This window comes from Sminthopsis crassicaudata, chromosome 4 (genome assembly GCF_048593235.1).
Source record: "Sminthopsis crassicaudata isolate SCR6 chromosome 4, ASM4859323v1, whole genome shotgun sequence".
Lineage (NCBI taxonomy): Eukaryota > Metazoa > Chordata > Mammalia > Dasyuromorphia > Dasyuridae > Sminthopsis > Sminthopsis crassicaudata.
This window is the reverse complement of record NC_133620.1, coordinates 91,321,710-91,340,855: the sequence shown is the minus strand read 5'-3', so window position 1 is coordinate 91,340,855 and position 19,146 is coordinate 91,321,710. Positions and strand designations below refer to the sequence as shown.

The 19,146-nt window shown below is 33.0% G+C and overlaps 1 protein-coding gene across 2 annotated transcripts in view; it reads right to left on the bottom strand.

Moving 5' to 3' along the window:
- LOC141565525 (complement factor H-like) overlaps positions 1-19,146 on the bottom strand; it is a 106,537-nt gene that overhangs the window by 41,644 nt on the left and 45,747 nt on the right. For both annotated transcript variants that reach the window (XM_074308663.1, XM_074308662.1), the window contains exons 9-10: positions 16,537-16,755; positions 8,801-8,977 (exon numbers count right to left, since the gene is read on the bottom strand). In XM_074308663.1, coding sequence (XP_074164764.1) covers positions 8,801-8,977; positions 16,537-16,755 — 396 coding nt within the window. The remainder of the gene's footprint in view (positions 1-8,800; positions 8,978-16,536; positions 16,756-19,146) is intronic.

The window sequence follows — 19,146 nt, the reverse complement described above, 5'->3', positions numbered from 1 at the left end:
TTTAAGTGTAAGGGAGGAAAAGTATGCATGTAACTTTATTCTACCAAGAAATAATAGCAGTACTCAAGAATTTATTTTGTTCCAAAAGATAACCTATATAGGCAGATTGTGGGAAAGAACAAACTATAATTGTAGACATTTTGAAAATAGATCTCTTGACCCACATTAACTTCAACTTTATGACCATTGTCAATTGTCCCAAATTTAATGTGGAGAGAGACAATCTTAGAGAAAAATTCATAAAATTATTTCTCAGAGCTCCTTTTAAAGATCACCAATTCAATAGCAAATAGTATTTTATGTCAAACTATTTTTTCCTATATGTGAGTGAGTAATGGAGAGAGATGTTAGGCATATTTGAGGGATTCACTATTGCAGAATCACTTGTTTGTAGATCACTTGAATGTTGGCAATTGATTAAAAAAAAACACACAAAAAAAACTTCTAGCAAATATCCTTGTCATTCCCTGATTTATGACATATTTAATCTATGGAGAACATTAAGGCTGATGTACCTCACTTCTACCACTACAATTATTTTCTCTAGCAATTGTTGCTTTGTGTGTGGGAAGAAAAATCAGGAAAAGGAAAAAGGTTATCCTTCTCCATGAATGTTCCCTGGGCTCTATCAAGGATAACCATAAAAAACCAGGGGTAGAAAAGAGAACCCCATCTTCCTGTAAAAAAAAAGAATATAACAATTGAAATATATAATTTCTTCTATCAACTTGGGGGAGGAACAAAGTAAAACTTGTTCATTGAAATTTTTTGTTCCACATATGGAACAAAGAATTTCCTCAGCTCATCAGAGAGCTTAGTGTTTTTTAATTTAAAGATTAAAATTCAGCCTATGTGGGGACTTCCGGCCAAGATGGCGGTGTGGAGGCAGACAGCTGCTTGAGCTCTGTGTTTTCTCTCAGAATTTACTTCGTGACAAGCCTCAGAGTTAATGCTTGACCAGAAAAGAACCCCACAAATAATCACCAACAGAAGACATCCTTGAAATTTGCCAGAAAAGGTCTGTGTTTGCTCGTGGGAGGAGACGAACAGACTGGGTGCAGGCTGAGGGCAGGCAGCGAGAGCAAGGCAGGCAGCTCACACTGCTCAGACCCGAAGGGGGAGGGGGGCGATCTCTGCCATTTCTGTGAAATGACCTTTACCCCAGTGTGGATATTCCATCTTGGCAGCAAGCCAGGATCAGCAGAGAAGGTGTAAACACTGGAGGTAAAGAATAAAACCCCAGAAAACTAGAGTCTCTCTCAGACTGCCCACCCCCACCCCCACCCAGAGTGACTCAGCAGATGCAGCACAGCCATCTCTGTCCTGCTAGTGCCTCGTTGCTGTCTCCTGTAGTCTGTAGAGGAAGTCGGGTAACATTGTCCAGCTCCATCACCCCCCAGAAGCAGACCAATTGTTTCTCTTGTCAATTTGTTTTCTTTGATTCCCACTCTGACAAAATGAACAAAAAATTTAAAAGGGCTCTAACCATTGACAGCTTCTGTAGGGAGAGAGAGCAGACTTCAAACCCTGAGGAGACTAAAAGCAGACTGTCTCCAGAGGAATCCCCTAAGGGGGATATGATCTGCTTCTCAATACACAAGACTGTCATAGAGGAAATCATAAAGACTCTCACAAGAGAGCTAGAAGAGAAATGGGAAAAGGAAAGGGAAGCTTGGCAAGAGAAACTGGAGAAGTTATCCAGAGTGGATAAAGAGATCAAATCATTGAGAAATAAAATTAGTGAGTTGGAAAAAGAAAACAGCTCTCTAAAAAATAAAATTGATAAAATGGAAAAAAATTCCATAGAAGAAAAAAACTCACTTAAAAACTCAATTTGACAATTACAAAAAGATATAAAATATGAGAGTGAAGAAAATACATCATTAAAAATTAGAATCGAAGAAGTAGAAATGAATGACTCAAGGAGAAACCAAGAAGTAGTCAAGCAAAACCAGAAAAACGAAACAATTGAAAAGAATGACAAGTGCCTTATTTGGAAAACAACAGAGCTGGAAAACAGATCCAGGAGAGACAATTTGAGAATAATCAGACTCCCTTAAAAATGTGAGGAAAAAACACTTCCTAGCTGTGTGACCCTGGGCAAGTCACTTAACCCCACTCAGTGGGGAAAAAAAAATGTGAGGAAAAAAAGAGCCTGGACACTATTTTCCAGGAAATTATCAAAGAGAGCTGCCCAGATGTTTTAGAAAGAGAGGGTAAAATAGATATTGAAAAAATTCTGGGGGAGGGGGTTGGGGGAGGAAGGGAAAAAATCTGAATAGAAGTAAGTGCAAGGGATAATGTTGTAAAAAATTACCCATGCATATGTACTGTCAAAAAAATGTAATAATTAAAAAATAAAATAAAAATTAAAAAAAAAAAAGAAAAAGAAAAAATTCATCAATCACCTACTGAAAGAGACCCTAAAATCAAAACGCTCAGAAATATAGTGGCCAAGTTCAAGAACCATAAGACAAAGGAAAAAATATTGGAAGCTTCTAGAAAAAAGCAATTCAGATATGGAGGAGCCACAATAAGGATAACCCAGGATCTAGCAGCGTCCACATTAAAGGAATGAAGGGCCTGGAATATGATATTCCAAAAGGCTAAGGAACTTGGTATGTAGCCAGGAATAACTTACCCAGCAAAAATGAGCATCGTTCTGCAGGGAAGAAGATGGACATTTAACAAAATAAATGAATTCCATCTATTCTTGATGAAAAAAACATATCTACACAAAAAGTTTGATCTTCAACTACAGAACCCAAGAGATTTCTAAAAAGGTAAAAAGAAATCTTGAGAACTATATTTCTGCCATAAAGATATGTAAAGAACATATGTATAATTTGTCCTAGAAACTAGAGAAGGAAAGGAAATTATATCATAAAAAAGGGTAAAGTGGTGGTACTACATCTCATGAAGAGGCAAAGGTAACCTATTATATCTGAGAGAAAGAAAGGAGGGGGATGAACATAGTGTGTATCAATAGACATATTCAATTTATGGTGAAACTTCTTCCACTTCACTGAAAAGTGGGAGGGAAGGAGTAAGTTAAAGGGAAGGGAATACAGAAATTGTGATGAAAAGGGATAAAATAGGGGGAGGAACTTTAAAGTGAGGAATGATACTAAAAAGAGAGGGCTGTGAAAAGCAAATGGTGCTCACAAGTTTAATACTAAGGAAGGGGTAAGAGGGAAGGAAAGGAGAAAAGCATAAGCAGGGGTTAACAGGATGACAAGCAATATAGAATTAGTCATTCTAACTATAAATGTGAATGGGGTAAACTCCCCATAAAGAGGAAGCAGTTAGCAGACTGGATTAAAAGCCAGAATCCAACTATATGTTGTTTACAGGAAACACACCTGAAACTGGATGATGCCTTCAGAATAAAGGTAAAAGGGTAGAGCAGAATCTACAATGCTTTAGATAAAGTTAAAAAAAGCATGGGTAGCCATCTTCATCTCAGATCAAGCAAAAACAAAAATTGATCTAATTAAAAGAGATAAGGAAGGGCATTATATCCTGCTAAAGCATAGCATCAATAATGAAGCAGTATCAATATTAAACATATACACTCCAAGTGGTGCAGCATCTAATTTCTTAAAAGAGAAATTAAGAGAGCTGCAAAAAGAAATAGACAGCAAAACTATAATAGTGGGAGATCTCAACCTTGCACTCTCAGAATTAGATAAATCAAACCACAAAATAAATAAGAAAAAAGTCAAAGAGGTAAATAGAATACTATAAAAGTTTTATATGATTGATCTTTGGTGAAAGATAAATGGAGACAGGAGTACACTTTCTTCTCAGCAGTTCATGGAACCTATACAAAAATTTATCATATGCTAGCACATAAAAATCTCAAAATCAAATGCAGTAAGGCAGAAAGAGTAAATGCATCCTTTTCAGACCACAATGCAATGAAAATTACATTCAATAAAAAGCCAGGGGAAAATAGACCAAAAAATAATTGGAAACTAAACAATCTCATACTAAAGAATGACTGGGTGAAACAGCAAATCATAGACATAATTAATAACTTCACCCTGGAAAATTACAATAATGAGACATCATACCAAAATGTGTGGAATACAGCCAAAGCAGTAATAAGGGGAAGTTTAATATCTCTAGAGACCTACTTGCATAAAATAGAGTAAGAGAAGGTCAACGAATTGGGCTTACAACTAAAAATGCTAGAAAAGGAACAAATTAAAACCTCCCAGACAAACACGAAACTTGAAATTCTAAAAATAAAACGTGAGATTAATAAAATTGAAAGTAAAAAAAACTATTGAATTAATAAAACTAAGAGCTGGTTGTATGAAAAAAACAACAAAATAAACAATCCCTTAGTAAATCTGATTTTAAAAAGGAAAGAAAAAAAGCAAATTCTTAGTCTTAAAAATGAAAAGGGAGAACTTGCCACTAATGAAGAGGAAATTAGAACAATAGTTAGGAGCTACTTTGCCCAACTTTATGCCGATAATTTCGATAACTTAAATGAAATGGAAGAATGCCTTCAAAAATATAGTTTGCCCAGATTAACAGAGGAAGAAGTAAGTAGTCTAAATAGTCCCATTTCAAAAAAAGAAATAGAACAAGCTATTAACCAACTCCCTAAGACAAAGTCCCCAGGACCAGATGGATTTACATGTGAATTCTTCCAAACATTTAAGGAACAACTAACTCCAATGCTATATAAACTATTTTAAAAGATAAGGATTGAAAGAGTCCTACCAAATTTCTTTTATGACACAGACATGGTACTGATACCTAAACCAGGTAAGCTGAAAATAGAGAAAGAAAATTATAGACAAATCTCCCAAATGAATATTGATGCTAAATCTTAAATAAAATATTAGCAAAAAGACTACAGAAAATCATCCCCAGGATAATACACTATGACCAAGTGGGATTTATACCAGGAACACAGAGCTGATTCAATATTAGGAAAACTATTAGCATAATCAACTATATCAATAACCAAATTAACAAAAACCATGTGATCATCTCAATAGATGCAGAAAAAGCATTTGATAAAATCCAACATCCATTCCTACTAAAAACATTTGAGAGTGTAGGAATAAATGGACTATTCCTTAAAATAATAAGGAGCATATATTTAAAACTGGCAGTAAACATCATATGTAATGGCAATAAACTGGAACCTTTAGTAAGATCAGGAGTGAAACAAGGTTGCCCACTATCACCATTATTATTCAATATTGTACTAGAAACGCAAGCCTTGGCAATAAGAGCTGAGAAAGAGATTAAAGGAATTAGAGTAGGTAATGAGGAATCAAACTATCACTCTTTGCAGATGATATGATGGTATATTTAGAGAACCTCAAAGACTCTGCTAAAAAGCTATTAGAAATAATTCATAACTTTAGCAAAGTTGCAGGATACAAAATAAATCCACATAAATCCTCAGCATTTTTATACATTACCAACACAATGCAACAGCAAGAGATACAAAGAGAAATTCCATTCAAAACAATCGTCTATAGTATAAAATATTTGGGAATATATCTATCAAAGGAAAGTCAGGAATTATGAGCAAAATTACAAAACACTTGCCAGAAAAATAAAGTCAAATTTAAATAATTGGAAAAATATTAAGTGCTCTTGGATAGGCCGAGCAAATACAATCAAGATGACAATACTCCCTAAACTAATCTATTTATTTAGTACTATACCAATCAGACTCCCAAGAAACTATTTTAATGACCTAGAAAAAATAACAATAAAATTCATATGGAAGAGCAAAAGGTCGAGAATTTCAAGGGAAGTAATGAAAAAAAAAATCAAATGAAGGTGGTCTAGCTGTACCTGATCTAGAACTACATTATAAAGCAGCAGTCACCAAAACCATTTGGTATTGGCTAAGAAATAGACTAGTTGATCATGGAATAGGTTAGGTTCACAGGACAAGATAGTGAATAAAAATAGCAATCTAGTGTTTGACAAACCCAAAGATCCCAACTTTGGGGATAAGAATTCATTATTTGACAAAAACTGCTGGGAAAACTGGAAATTAGTATGGCAGAAACTAGGCATGGACCCACACTTAACACCACATACTAAGATAAGATCAAAATGGGTCCAAGATTTAGGCATAAAGAATGACATAATAAATAAATTAGAGGAACATAGGATAGTTTACCTCTCAGACTTGTGGAGGAGGAAGGAATTTGTGACCAAAGGAGAACTAGAGATCATTATTGATCACAAAACAGAAAATTTTGATTACATCAAATTAAAAAGCTTTTGAGCAAACAAAACTAATGCAAACAAGATTAGAAGGGAAGTAACAAATTGGGAAAACATTTTTACAGTTAAAGGTTCTGATAAAGGCCTCATCTCCAAAATATACAGAGAATTGACTCTAATTTATAAGAAATCAAACCATTCTCCAATTGATAAATGGTCAAAGGATATGAACAATTTTCAGATGATGAAATTAAAACTATTTCCACTCATATGAAAGAGTGTTCCAAATCACTATTGATCAGAGAAATGCAAAGTAAGACAACTCTGAGATACATACTACACACCTGTCAGATTATCTAAGATGACAGGAACAAATAATGAGAATGTTGGAGGGGATGTGGGAAAACTGGGACACTGATGCATTGTTGGTGGAGTTGTGAAAGAATCCAACCATTCTGGCGAGCAATCTAGAATTATGCCCAAAAAGTTATCAAACTGTGCATACCCTTTGATCCAGCAGTGCTACAACTGGCTTATATCCCAAGGAAATACTAAAGAAGGGAAAGGGACCTATATGTGCCAAAATGTTTGTGTCAGCCCTTTTTGTAGTGGCTAGAAACTGGAAAATGAATGGATGCCCATCAATTGGAGAATGGTTGGGTAAATTATGGTATATGAATGTTATAGGATATTATTGTTCTGTAAGAAATGACCAGAGAAGCTTGGGGAGACTTACATGAACTGATGCTGAGTGAAATGAGCAGAGCTAGGAGATCATTAAACACTTCAACAACAATACTATATGAGGATGTATTTTGATGGAAGTGGATATCTTCTACATAGAGAAGAACTAGTCCAGTTCCAATTGATCAATGATGGACAGAATCAGCTACACCCAGAGAAGAAACATTGGGAAATGAGTGTAAACTGTTAGCATTTTTTTGTTTTTCTCACCAGGTTATTTTTACCTTCTGAATCCAATTCTTCCTTTGCAACAACAACAACAACAAAATTCGGCTCTGCACATATATATTGTATCTAGGATATACTATAACATATTTAATATGTATGGGAATGCCTGCCATCTAGGGGAGGGGGTGGAGGGAAGGAGGGGAAAATTCAGAACAGAAGGGAGTACAAGGGATAATGTTGTAAAAAAAATTACCTATGCATATGTATTGTCAAAAAATGTTATAGTTATAAAATTAATAAAATTTTTTTTAAAAATTCAGTCTATGTAATCCCACTGTCTCCCTTATCTTATTCTGAATAAAGTCACATATACAAAAAAACTTACATTCTTTGTCTGGAAAAAAAAAAAAGTAAAGAAGACCATATGTTCTTTTAAGCCATGTATTTCCAGACTTATTGCACATTATTGTGCATGCACTCTACATAACATCTAACCTGGCCTTCTTACTATTTAGCTTCTGCTCAATACCTCAGCTTCTCTTTCTGCTTTTGCCTAGGTATGGTTTAGATCTGGAATACTCTCCTTCCTTCACTGTCTTCTGAAATTCCTATCTTCCTTCAGAGAAGGGTTACCTGTATATATTTTATATTTAATTTTTCTGGTAATGTGTTGTTTTCCTACCCAAGAATATATACCCTTTTTGAGACCATTTTGCCTAGTACAGAGTAGAACCTTGGTAAATTGTTGGTAAAAAAAAGAATGTATGTATGTATGTATGTATCTATTTAGATATAATATATAATGAACTGTTGCCAAAAAAGAACAAAAATATGAATCTACCACATGTAGTTAACATAGATTATATATTTTTTAAAGTTTTTTAAGTACAAAATGAGAACTAAACAAACATTTGCTAATAAGTCTGATATATTTTGGTATTTTGTCTCATTGCTATTTAAATCATTTGCTTTGTTCATCTTTATATAAAGATGTAAAACATATATATAATGAGAGAGTCTCTCAAGTTTGATACCAAATGTCTTGTGTCAGGTTTACACTTTGAGGTTCCTGCTCTAACATTTTTGGAAGGAATTGTTGACTAACCAGTTTTGTATCTTCCAGAAATATTTTGTCATTTTACTGAACAGTTTGCTTTGTGTTTTGTTGTAGAAGACATTTGTTCCCTCAAGTGTCTTTTCTTCCAGGCTTCTTTTCTCCAAAGCTCTTCTTAAAACCAGACTTTTTCCTCAGTCAAAGACCACAGTATAGTTGGAGAAACCTAAAGAAGATGGCTTTCACAGATTCCATTTTCCTTTTCTCAAGCTATGGTATGTCAGACTTCTGACAGGTGGTTGTATAAAGTTGGAAGCAAAGAATTACACTATTAAGCATTGCTGAAGGATGATCACATGTCAAATTTTTAATAAATTAAGTTAGTTTGGCAGCAGGAGAAATAAATGGTAATTGAATATAACTGAAATGTTGTTCAGAGAGAATGGAAACAACACACAAAATATTGGAACAGTTTTGGAAAGTTTATGAAATCAGAAAAGTAAGGAGTCAAATGATTTCTGTGGAGGTCCATGACACAAAGGTGGCCACTTCCAATGATATTTTGCTTTTTAAAAACAATATACATACAGTGAAGACTACCAATCCCGTAGGGTTACTTACTGATCTTTTTGCAATTTGTTTCAGTAGACCATCCTTTTTTGGTGCAGGCAATTTTTTCTTGGTTATTTGGAAGACTGTAGCCTTTATTACATTCAACTGTTATTTCCTCACCTTCCACATAATGATATTTTTGGGGCCAAAAATGACCATTTAATATGCTATAAAGGTTACATACTCCTGTAGATGAAAAAGTTAAAAAAACAAACAAATAAATAATTAGAACATGAAATAGTATGTTAAAAAAAAAAAAGAAAGGCTCACATACATATTTGTAAGAAAAAGAGGGCAAGTTATAAAGAAAAAAGAAATTCATTAAACATTCACTCAATGTAAGGTCAGAGAAGAGGAATTGTCAATCTATCATTAGATATTCATTAAATTAGGTGTAGGTGTTATGATAAACATTACATTCAAGTAAAGAAGACAATCACACACACATATATATGAAATAAACATTAGAGAATTAATAAAATTAATATAAAGAAATTAAATATAAGGTACAGTGTGAAGGAAGGTATAAACATTTTTGGAGAAGATGAAAAATTTCATATTTAAGGTTTGAAGAGAGGGATTTTTATGAGGTCAGGTCATTAAAAATGCTTTCAAAGCATGGGTGGCCACTGCAAATGCATGAATTGGGAGAGAGAATAAAATAACTGAGGAACAGAAAGACCACTTTGGATTGTGAAGTAAAATTCAATGAGGTTGAAAAAATAGGTTGGTACCAGATTGTGAAGACCTTTAAAACTAAAAGGGGCATTCTGGGAAGATGGAAGAATAAGCCAGAAATTTCTAGGCTCTCCAAATTTCTTCCACAAAAAGATAAAACATTACCAATAAAATAGTGTCAAGTAGTAAAAGGGGTAAAGTTGCTGTCTTCCCTGAGATCACTTGACAGAACCCCAAGAAAAATATGACCTCTAGAGGCTTAAGTTTGGTTTCATGAAGTGTAAACATCACTAGGTTGGCTTTGTTAAATTTTAAAAAGCAGGCAGGGGAGCAGTTTCATCCCAGAAGTAGACTAAGCTTCAAAAAAATTCACATCAGGAACTTTCACCTCATAAACATTCACTTCACATATTTTTATTTAAGAAACAACAGAGGCTGAGTGGGGAAAGACTGAAAGTCAATCCCTATTCCCATACTCAATTTCTGGATGCTAGACTTAACAGTGCTGACCAAAGTGATCCCACATTGTGACTATGAGTAAGAAAGAAGCACTTTCCTGCTAGTATAGCAGGGAGTAATAAAATTTTATGGACAGCATAATTGGGTCTCCTAATTTTGACTTAGAGGAGAAGAAGAGTACCTGAAGTTGAGCTACAAGAAAGAATTCAGAAAGTAGCAATAAGGAGGATCTGAGATGTGGGACATCATTACACACAATCTAGGATTTAAACTTAAGTCAATTACAAGTGTGTGAAGTTCTGTTGTCTCTCAATTGTAATACTTCTCTGGGAGGAGGTTTCTTTTCTGTAAATCCTTTTCTCTATGAGCAGGTTTCTTGGGAGGCTTCTGGAGCCTCCAGCCAGAGTGAAGTAGAATCTCCTAGAGTGTGGGAATCAGACACTGCCTCTGAGAGTGTGGGAAGTCTTCTCCTTGACCCAATCCGGATTGACTCTTTCCAGACTGCCTTCTCCTTTTATCCTCCTAGAGAATGGGCTTGTGGATACTCCAGGGGCTTATGGGAACTACTTATAACCAATGAACTTGCTCCTTTTAAAGGTATAAACTCCTTTAAAGGTGTAAACTCCTTTTCAGAAGCATAAAGGGGTAAACTCCTTTTAAAGGTGTGAACTAAAGGTGTGAACTCTGAGCTAGAAAATTGTTAAGTACAGACAGTATCTAGTAAGAACCTAACACAAGTGGAGATAGATAATAGTGTGAAATTTTAGTCTTCCTCTCTCAAACTTAGAAAAATCTAACAAAAAGTAGGAAAGAAGTCAAGAAAATGAAAATAAAATTTAGATAAGTTAGATAAGCTAGATAACTAGAGAGAACTGAATGGAAATAAAAAAAGAAATATATATTTTTTGCAGTGGTTTATGGTATCTTTATAAAGATTGATCATATAGTAGAACATAAAAATTTTACATTTAAAATGGAAACAACAAAAGAATTCTTGTCAGATAAAATGCAATCAAAATTATATTATAAGGGAAACCTAGTTTGAAAACTAATTTAAGGTAAAACAAACTAATTTTAAAGAATGGGTAGATTAAAAAATAAATTATAGAAACAACCAATATGACATTCAAAGACACCAAGAAATAATAAAACTAAATCAAAGAAATGGAAAAAATGGAAAAGAAAGTAAAATATCTCATCTGAAAAACAACTGATTTGGAGAACAGATTGAGGAATTGTAAGAATAATCAGACAACCTACAAATAATAATTTTAAAAAATCTTGATAACTGCTACAATAAATTATTAAGGAAAAATGTCTTGAAATTTTAAAACAAGAATCCAGTGCAGAAATAGAAAAAAAGATATTCCAGGATGAAGGTTTTCAGGAATATTATAGCCAAGTTTCAAAGCTCCCAAGTTAATAACAAAGTATTGGAAGGAACAACAACTACAGAAACAATTTAAATATAATGAATCTACAATAAGAATTATATAAGATCCAGCAGCTACTACTTTGAAAAACTTTAGATTTTGCAATACTATATTACATAGAGCAAAAACCTGGGGTTACCACCATGGTAACTTACCATGAAAAGTTAAATACATTTCCGAATGAAAAAAAAAAAAGGCCATTTAAAAAATTGAAAAACTTTCAGTTTTTTTGTGACAAAAAGTCCAGAATTTAAGAGAAAATCTAATATATAGGATACTGAAGAAATATAAGGTAAACATTAGAAACTAGTTTTAAGGGATTCAATAAGGTCAAATTGTTTATTTCTTATATATGAGAATATTATTGATACTGTTATCATTATTTGGGTAATTTAAAAGAAAGGACTGAGCATGTTAAGGTGAGTTTGATGGGAGTGATTCTAAAAAACCAAAACTGAATTGAAAGGAATAAAAAATGACTAAGAATCTCATGCAAATGAGGCATAAAAGGAAAAAAAAACTGTTACAAAAGAAACTAATAAGAGGGGAGATAGGAAGTGCTAAAACATTACCCATTGGGAATGGGTGAAAGAAGGAAGAAGAATATTTTTAGAAAGGTACGAAGGTCTTTGGAAAGAAATAAGGAAAAGGGGATAAGGTGGAGGAAGAGGATAAGAAAGGGACTTATAGAGGAGTGGCTAGGTTAGGGAATAGGAGGTTAAGATAGTGGGGAAGTAAAGCAAAGGAGTAAGGAGGACTAGAGTAAATAGGATAAGAAGGATACTGAGGAAAAATAAGAAAGAAGAAAATATGGTTTAGAATATGAATGGGATGAAATTACCCATAAAATGGAAATGGGTAATAGATTAAAAATTGGAATACAACAATATGTTACTTTCAGGAACACCATAAACATGAGAAATACATATAAAGATAAAAGGCAGTAGAATTTATTATGTAAAATAATCAGGGTTAATAATTACAAGCTCAGATAAAGGTTTTTTTTTGGTTTGTTTTTTTCCCCTGAGGCTGGGGTTAAGTGACTTGTCCAGGGTCACACAGCTAGGAAGTGTTAAGTGTCTGAGACCAGATTTGAACTTGGGTCCTCCTGAATTCAAGACTGGTGCTCTATCCACCGCGCCACCTAGCTGCCCCCAAGCTCAGATAAAGTTAAAGCTAAAAGAAATTTAATCAAAAAGGAAAAATAGGGAACCTACTCTATATATCAGTGATATCTTTCAATATTATTATAGACTATTTAAAATAACTAAACAGTTTAAATCTCTGTGTATATACTTACCAAACAGACAGGAACTATATGAATATCACAATTTAAAAAATACTTTTCATGCACATAAATTCAGATCTAAATAATAATTGAAGTAATATTTATTATCCATGGACACTTAGAGCCAATATAATTTTTAAATGACAATTTTACCTAACTAATCTACTTAGTTAATGTCATCCCAATTGAATTAGTAAAAAAAAAAAAAAAATTCTTACTGAGTTAGAAAAAATACTAAAGTTTATTTGGAAGGAAAAAAAGGTAAAGAATTTCAAAGATACCAGGGTAAAAAGATGCAAAAAAGGTATACTAAACAGTATCACATCTTAAATTATATTATTAAATGTCAAATGAGTTATCTCAATTATTTTAAATTTAAATAATTTGCATAAATAAAACCTATGTAGTGAAGAAGAGAAAGAATACAGAAAATGGGGCGGGGGGAAAGCTTTCATTGCCAATCTCTTAGGATGGAATTGGGTTGAAATATTGCTGTTTTTTTAGGAAAAGATGACCTGTTTGACTTAGAAAAACATTGAAAGACTTGAGCTTATGAATAAACTTGATATCCACCTTCAGATGACAATTGGAAATAATCACAGTATGAATCTACACATATGTGTATAAGTCTATATGTGTATGTGTTTGTATACTGTTCTTACCAAAACCAGGAAAAGTGAAAACAGAAAAAACAACAACAACAACAACAACAACACTATAGACCAATTTCCCTAATGAATATTGATGCAAGAAATTTAAATAAAATACCATCAAGAGATCACAGCAATATGTAACAAAGATCACTCCCAATGACCAGACAGGATTTACACCAGGAATGTAAAGCTCGTTCAATATTAGGAAAACTATTAGCATAATTGAGCATACTTGTAACAAAGCCAATAGAAATCATCTGATTATCTCAACAGATAACAGAAAAAATCTTTGGTAAAATACAATATGCTTTCCTCCTGAAAACATAATATAGCATGAAGCTTTACTTAAAATGACAAGTAAAAAAAAATTTAAAATGAAAAGTAATATTTATCTAGAATAATCAGCAAGGATTATATGTAATTAGAATAAACTAGAATCCTTCCCAATATGATTGAGTAAAACAAGAATGCCCATTATTACCTCTATCATTCTAAATTGTACTATAAATGTTAGTGATAATAGTAAGGGAAGAAAAAGAAATTGAAGGAATTAAAACAGGAAATGAGGAAACAAAACTATCATTCTTTGCAGATATAGTGGTCATAGCGAGTCCTGGAGAATGAGCTAAAAAATTAGTTGAAATGCAAAAAGTTCAGCAAAAAAAAGTAGGATATAAAATAAATGGACATAAATAATTAATAATTCTATATATTATCAACAAAGCCCAACAGGAATAGAAGAAATCCTTTTAAAATAACCGTAGAACTAAAAAACACTTGGGAACACTTGCAAGACAAACCCAGGAACTATATGAACACAGTTAAAAAACACTTTTTATATAATTAGGTTATATCTAATCAATTGGGGAAAAAATAAATTGTACTTGAATAGGCTAAATCAAAATAATTAAAATAAAAATTCCACTTAAATTAATCTACTTATTTTTTGAATGGCATAATTTTATACAACTAATAAATGCCCAAAGTAATTTAGTATTTGATTAAGAAAAAAGATCACACATTCTGGGATTAGAGCTCAATAGTTGAGAAAACCAATTGAGAGAATTGGGAACAGTATGATAGAAATTTGGTATAGACCAACAAGTTATACCATGTGTCAAAATGAATTTAATATGAGCATATGATTTAAACATAAAAGGTGATAACATAAGCAAAATTAGGATAATATGTAATTGTGTACCTGTCAGATCTTCAGATAAGGAAAGTATTTAGGACCAAACAAGATATAAAGAGCATTGCAAAATGTAAAATGGATAATTTTGATTATAACAAATAAAATCAAAGCAACCAAAATTAGAAGGAAAACAAAAACTGGGAAAAGTTTTTTTTTTCTGTATTACTGATAAAGGCCTCATTTCTTTTTTCCTTTCTTTTTTTTTTTTTTTTTTTTTTTTTTTTTTTTTTTTTGCTGAGGCAATTGGAGTTAGTGACTTGCCCAGGGCTATACAACTAGGAAGTATTAAGTGTCTGAGGTCAAATGTAAACTCAGGCCCTCCTGACTTCAGGGTTGGTGGTCTATCCACTGTATAATCTACCTGCCCCCTCATTTCTCAAATATATTCAAAATATACTCAATTTTGTAAGAATAAAAATCATTTAGCAATCAACAACTAGTTGAGGACATAAACATGCAATTTTTAAACAAAGAAATAAAAGTTGTAGTCCTATGAAAATATGCTCTATAGCACTATTGATTACAGAAATTAAAAAGAAAACAACTCTGAGGTGCCCCCTCACACCTTGGTTAATACATCAGAAAAGGAAAATAATAATGATAGAAAAGACATGGAAAACTAGAGTACTATTACATTGTAGGTGGAGTTGTGAACTGATCCAATTATTCTGGAGAGCAATTTGAAACATTGCCCAAAGGACTATAAAAGTGTACATAACTTGTGATCCAAGAATACCACTCCAAGATGGGTATCCCAAGGAGATTTTTTTTAAGGAGGGAAAAAACCTATTTGTGCAAAAATATTTATAGTAACTCTTTTTTGTTGTGGCTAATATTGGAAATTTAGCAGATAGTTATTAGTTGAGGAAGGGCTAGAGTTTCAGTATATGATTATAATGTGATATTTTTGTGGTCTAAGCAGATTGATTTCAGATAAAACCTTCCTTTCATCTTTCTTACTTTTGTCGTTCTTTTTTTTGTTGTTTGTGTTTTCTTATAAAAATGACTTATATGGAATGTTTTACATGGTTGCTAATGTATAAAACATATAAGATTAGTTACCATTTTAGGGAGGGATGAGATAAAGGAAAAGGGATAGGATTTAAAGTTATAAACTTTTGAAAAAAGTAATAAATGTTAAAAATGGTCTTTACATGTAATTGCAGAGAAATAAAACATTATTAAATATTTTAATAATGAAATAGAAAATAATAATAAAAGAAAACCACAAAGAATAAACCCTGAATCAAAAGAAGAGAAATGAAAATACATTTCTCCCTATTGCTTTATGGAAATTTAGAGCCGCATATGAAAATTTAAATAGCATCATATTTTTGTTATATTCTTTCTTTTCCTAATTTCCCCCCTTTTTCTTTTTTCTTTATAGAAATAATTTGTTGTTATCATGGATCTACCTCTGGAAAGTAAAGGGGGAGGCAAGCATGGAGAAATTAGGAAATTAAAGATGAAAGATAGAATTAATTTTTTTCTTATAAATTAAAGACAGTCTAGAAAGACAGTGTAGCACTCATACTGTCAGACAATATGTACTTCTATAAGAGAATAGATTATCTTGTCAAGGGAACAAAACATGTTGTGGGGAAGCAGGCCACACTATCAGAAAGCAGGCAAGGGTATATTAGAACAGGCAGTGCTACTGAAGAAACAATTGAAATCTCTTAGAGTGGTCAATATTATCAGAGAACAGGAAGTACTATTCAAGAGACAGCACAATTAGGGAAACAGAAAGTGATATCAGAGTTCAGTGATACTGAAAATAGCAAATTGCATCTCTTGGTAATTAGTATAAAGAGACTTGAGAATGTGTAAAGTTCATTGGTTTTCTTTTCACAAAATAATCTTTCTTCTGATAGATTGTATCCAACATGTATTAGAAGATAATCCTAATCTTCTGTAAATGTTCAATGAGGATATCACAAAGATCTTACTATTATGAAATGTTATGTCCTTTCCAAATATAATCTAGGACTTCTTATCACCTGTGCTCCCTACAATTAAGTTTAAAGAAGCATACTCACTAAGACATTTTGGCATTGGAGACCATCCTCCTGGAGTACATGAAAATCTTGTCCAATATTCAGCGGAATGTCCAGTAGCAGATTCATAATTTTTGTCACAATGGTAGAACATCTCTTTTCCAATAGATTCTGGAAACAAGCTTCGAAAGTATTCCTCAGTAAACCAATATGATTTATAAAGTTTTCCATTTTCAATTTCTGGATAATCACAAGGTCTCACTTGGGAAAAAGTAAAGTAAAAATAAATTATTTTTTTCTCAATAATTTAACTGGATAATTTTAATTTCCTATTATGAACGAATACAATACAATAGAGTATAACTGCACTCTTTACATTTGAAATAACAGAATATGCATAGATTTGGAATCCAAAAGTCAGAAGGAATGTGAGAAAGTTATCTCAATTCAATTCAAAAAATATTTTCAAATGCTTATTACATACTATGCAAATAGAATGCAAAGACAAATGTAACATTCTTTGCCTTTGAGTATTTATGTTCCACCAGATGCTTTGAGAATAATAACATCTAAAATGTATGAGATGATTGCTAACTGCCTCCTTTAATATTTCTCTGGAGAGATTCTACAAATTTCTCAATAATCCTCCCCAGCATCAAACACATTTCATAGGCTCCCCAAAAAGAGTTTTTCACTTCTCAATCATTCACCCATATCCACCTCAGAGATACAGTTAATTCTGCATAAAATATTAAAGTAGCATCTCAATTCTTTCCAGCCCTTTCCTTTATGAATGAATTAATTAGAATGTAAATTATTTCTTCAAGGTTGGCCAGAAAATTACTATATACCTAAAGCCATTAAGATAAGAAGGTTAGTCTGGCTCCCTAGATCAGTCATCAGTTGTGATATGGAGATGATTTGTTGATATAGAATGTCAACTCTTCAACTATACTCTCATCCCTTGGCCTATATAACATCACTATCTTGCTTCTCTTTGTTTTTGTTTGTGATTATTCCTTCTTAGTCATCTCTATGACTTTGAGTAGGCTGTTTCTTCTCTTGGACATACTTTTTCCTCACCTTTGCTCTCTTAAAATGACCATCTTCCTTAAAAACTTAGGCCAATTGCTACCCCCTACATAAGCCCTCCAAGTTGTTAGTATTTTTTCCCATTTCATTTTGTGAAATGTGAGCATATAATGAATTCTGATAATCATAATATACTACTCTCAGATTTTTTGATGGGGAAGGAAACTATATTATCCTTTTCTACAAGAATGAAATTTCAGATTAAACAAATCCAACACAAGAAAAGCTTTTAAAAATACATTAGAGCCAAGATAGTGGAGAGGACATACACTTCTTTCTGAGTTCTCCTAATACCCTCATTTTCATCATGAAATTCATCCTATGAAATAGTGCTGGACTGGCAGAATCCACGAATATTGGGAGTACAACAAATTACCAGCAGAACATAATTTTGAAAATTGCCAGAAAAGGTATGCTTTGAATGCGTGAATGGGAGGAGGCCAAGCACACTCAGGGAAGCAAAGCACAGAGGCCAGGGCACACTGAGCAGATGGGAGCGGGGGTGAAAGAGGGGCAGGTTACAGTCTCTATAAAGTGGAGAATCTAGGGGGAGGACTCTATCACAGTGTTGGCTACTTTGTACCCCAAATCTCTAGAGTCTCAGGGAACCTGGCCAAACCCACCCAGCACTGAGAGTTACTCAGAACAATTCCAGCACAACAGCTGTCACTTCCTGGTCTGTAGAGAAAGCTTGGAACCTCCTTGCCCTAAAAGCAGACCCCAACTTTAAAAAAAAAATGAGTAAAAAGGCAAAGGGAGCTCTAACTATAGATAGCTTCTACAGTGAAAGAGAGCAAACTTCCAACCCTGAGGAGACTAAAAGCAGATTGTCTCCAGATGAAGCCCTAAAGGGTGATATAATCTTGTCCCCACCATACAAGGTTCTTCTAGGAGAAATTAAAAAGGATCTTAAAAGAGAGCTAGAAGAAAAATGGGGTAAGGAAAGGAAAACTCTGCAAAACAGTTTGGAAAAAGCATATAATTCATTAAAAGAAAGATTTGATAAAGTGGAAAAAGAAAATAAGTCCCTGAAATGTGAAATGGAAAAGGTAAAGAACTCCCAGGAAAACAGAATTTGTGAATTGGAAAAAGAAAATAACTCCTTAAAAAATTTGGTGAAATGGGAAAAAAAATTCTATAGAACAAAACAACTCACTTAAAAACACAATTGACAAATACAAAAAGAAATAAAAAGAATAAATGAAGAAAATTAATTATTAAAAATCAGAACTGAACAAATGGAAATGAATGACTCAATGAGGCATCACATCAGTCAAACAAATACAAAAAAATGAAAAAATAGGAAAAAAATGTTAAATACCTACTTGGGAAAACAACAAATCTGGACAATGGATCTAGGAGAAATAATCTAAGGATTATTAGTCTCCCTGAAAATCATGATAAAAATAAAAGGGCCTAGTCACTATATTTCAGGAAATCATCAAAGAGAACTGCCCAGATGTCATAGAATCAGAAAGTAAAATAGCCATTGAAAGAATTCCTCAACACCTACTGAAAAAGACCCCAAAATGAAAACTCCAAGGAATATTGTGGCTAAAT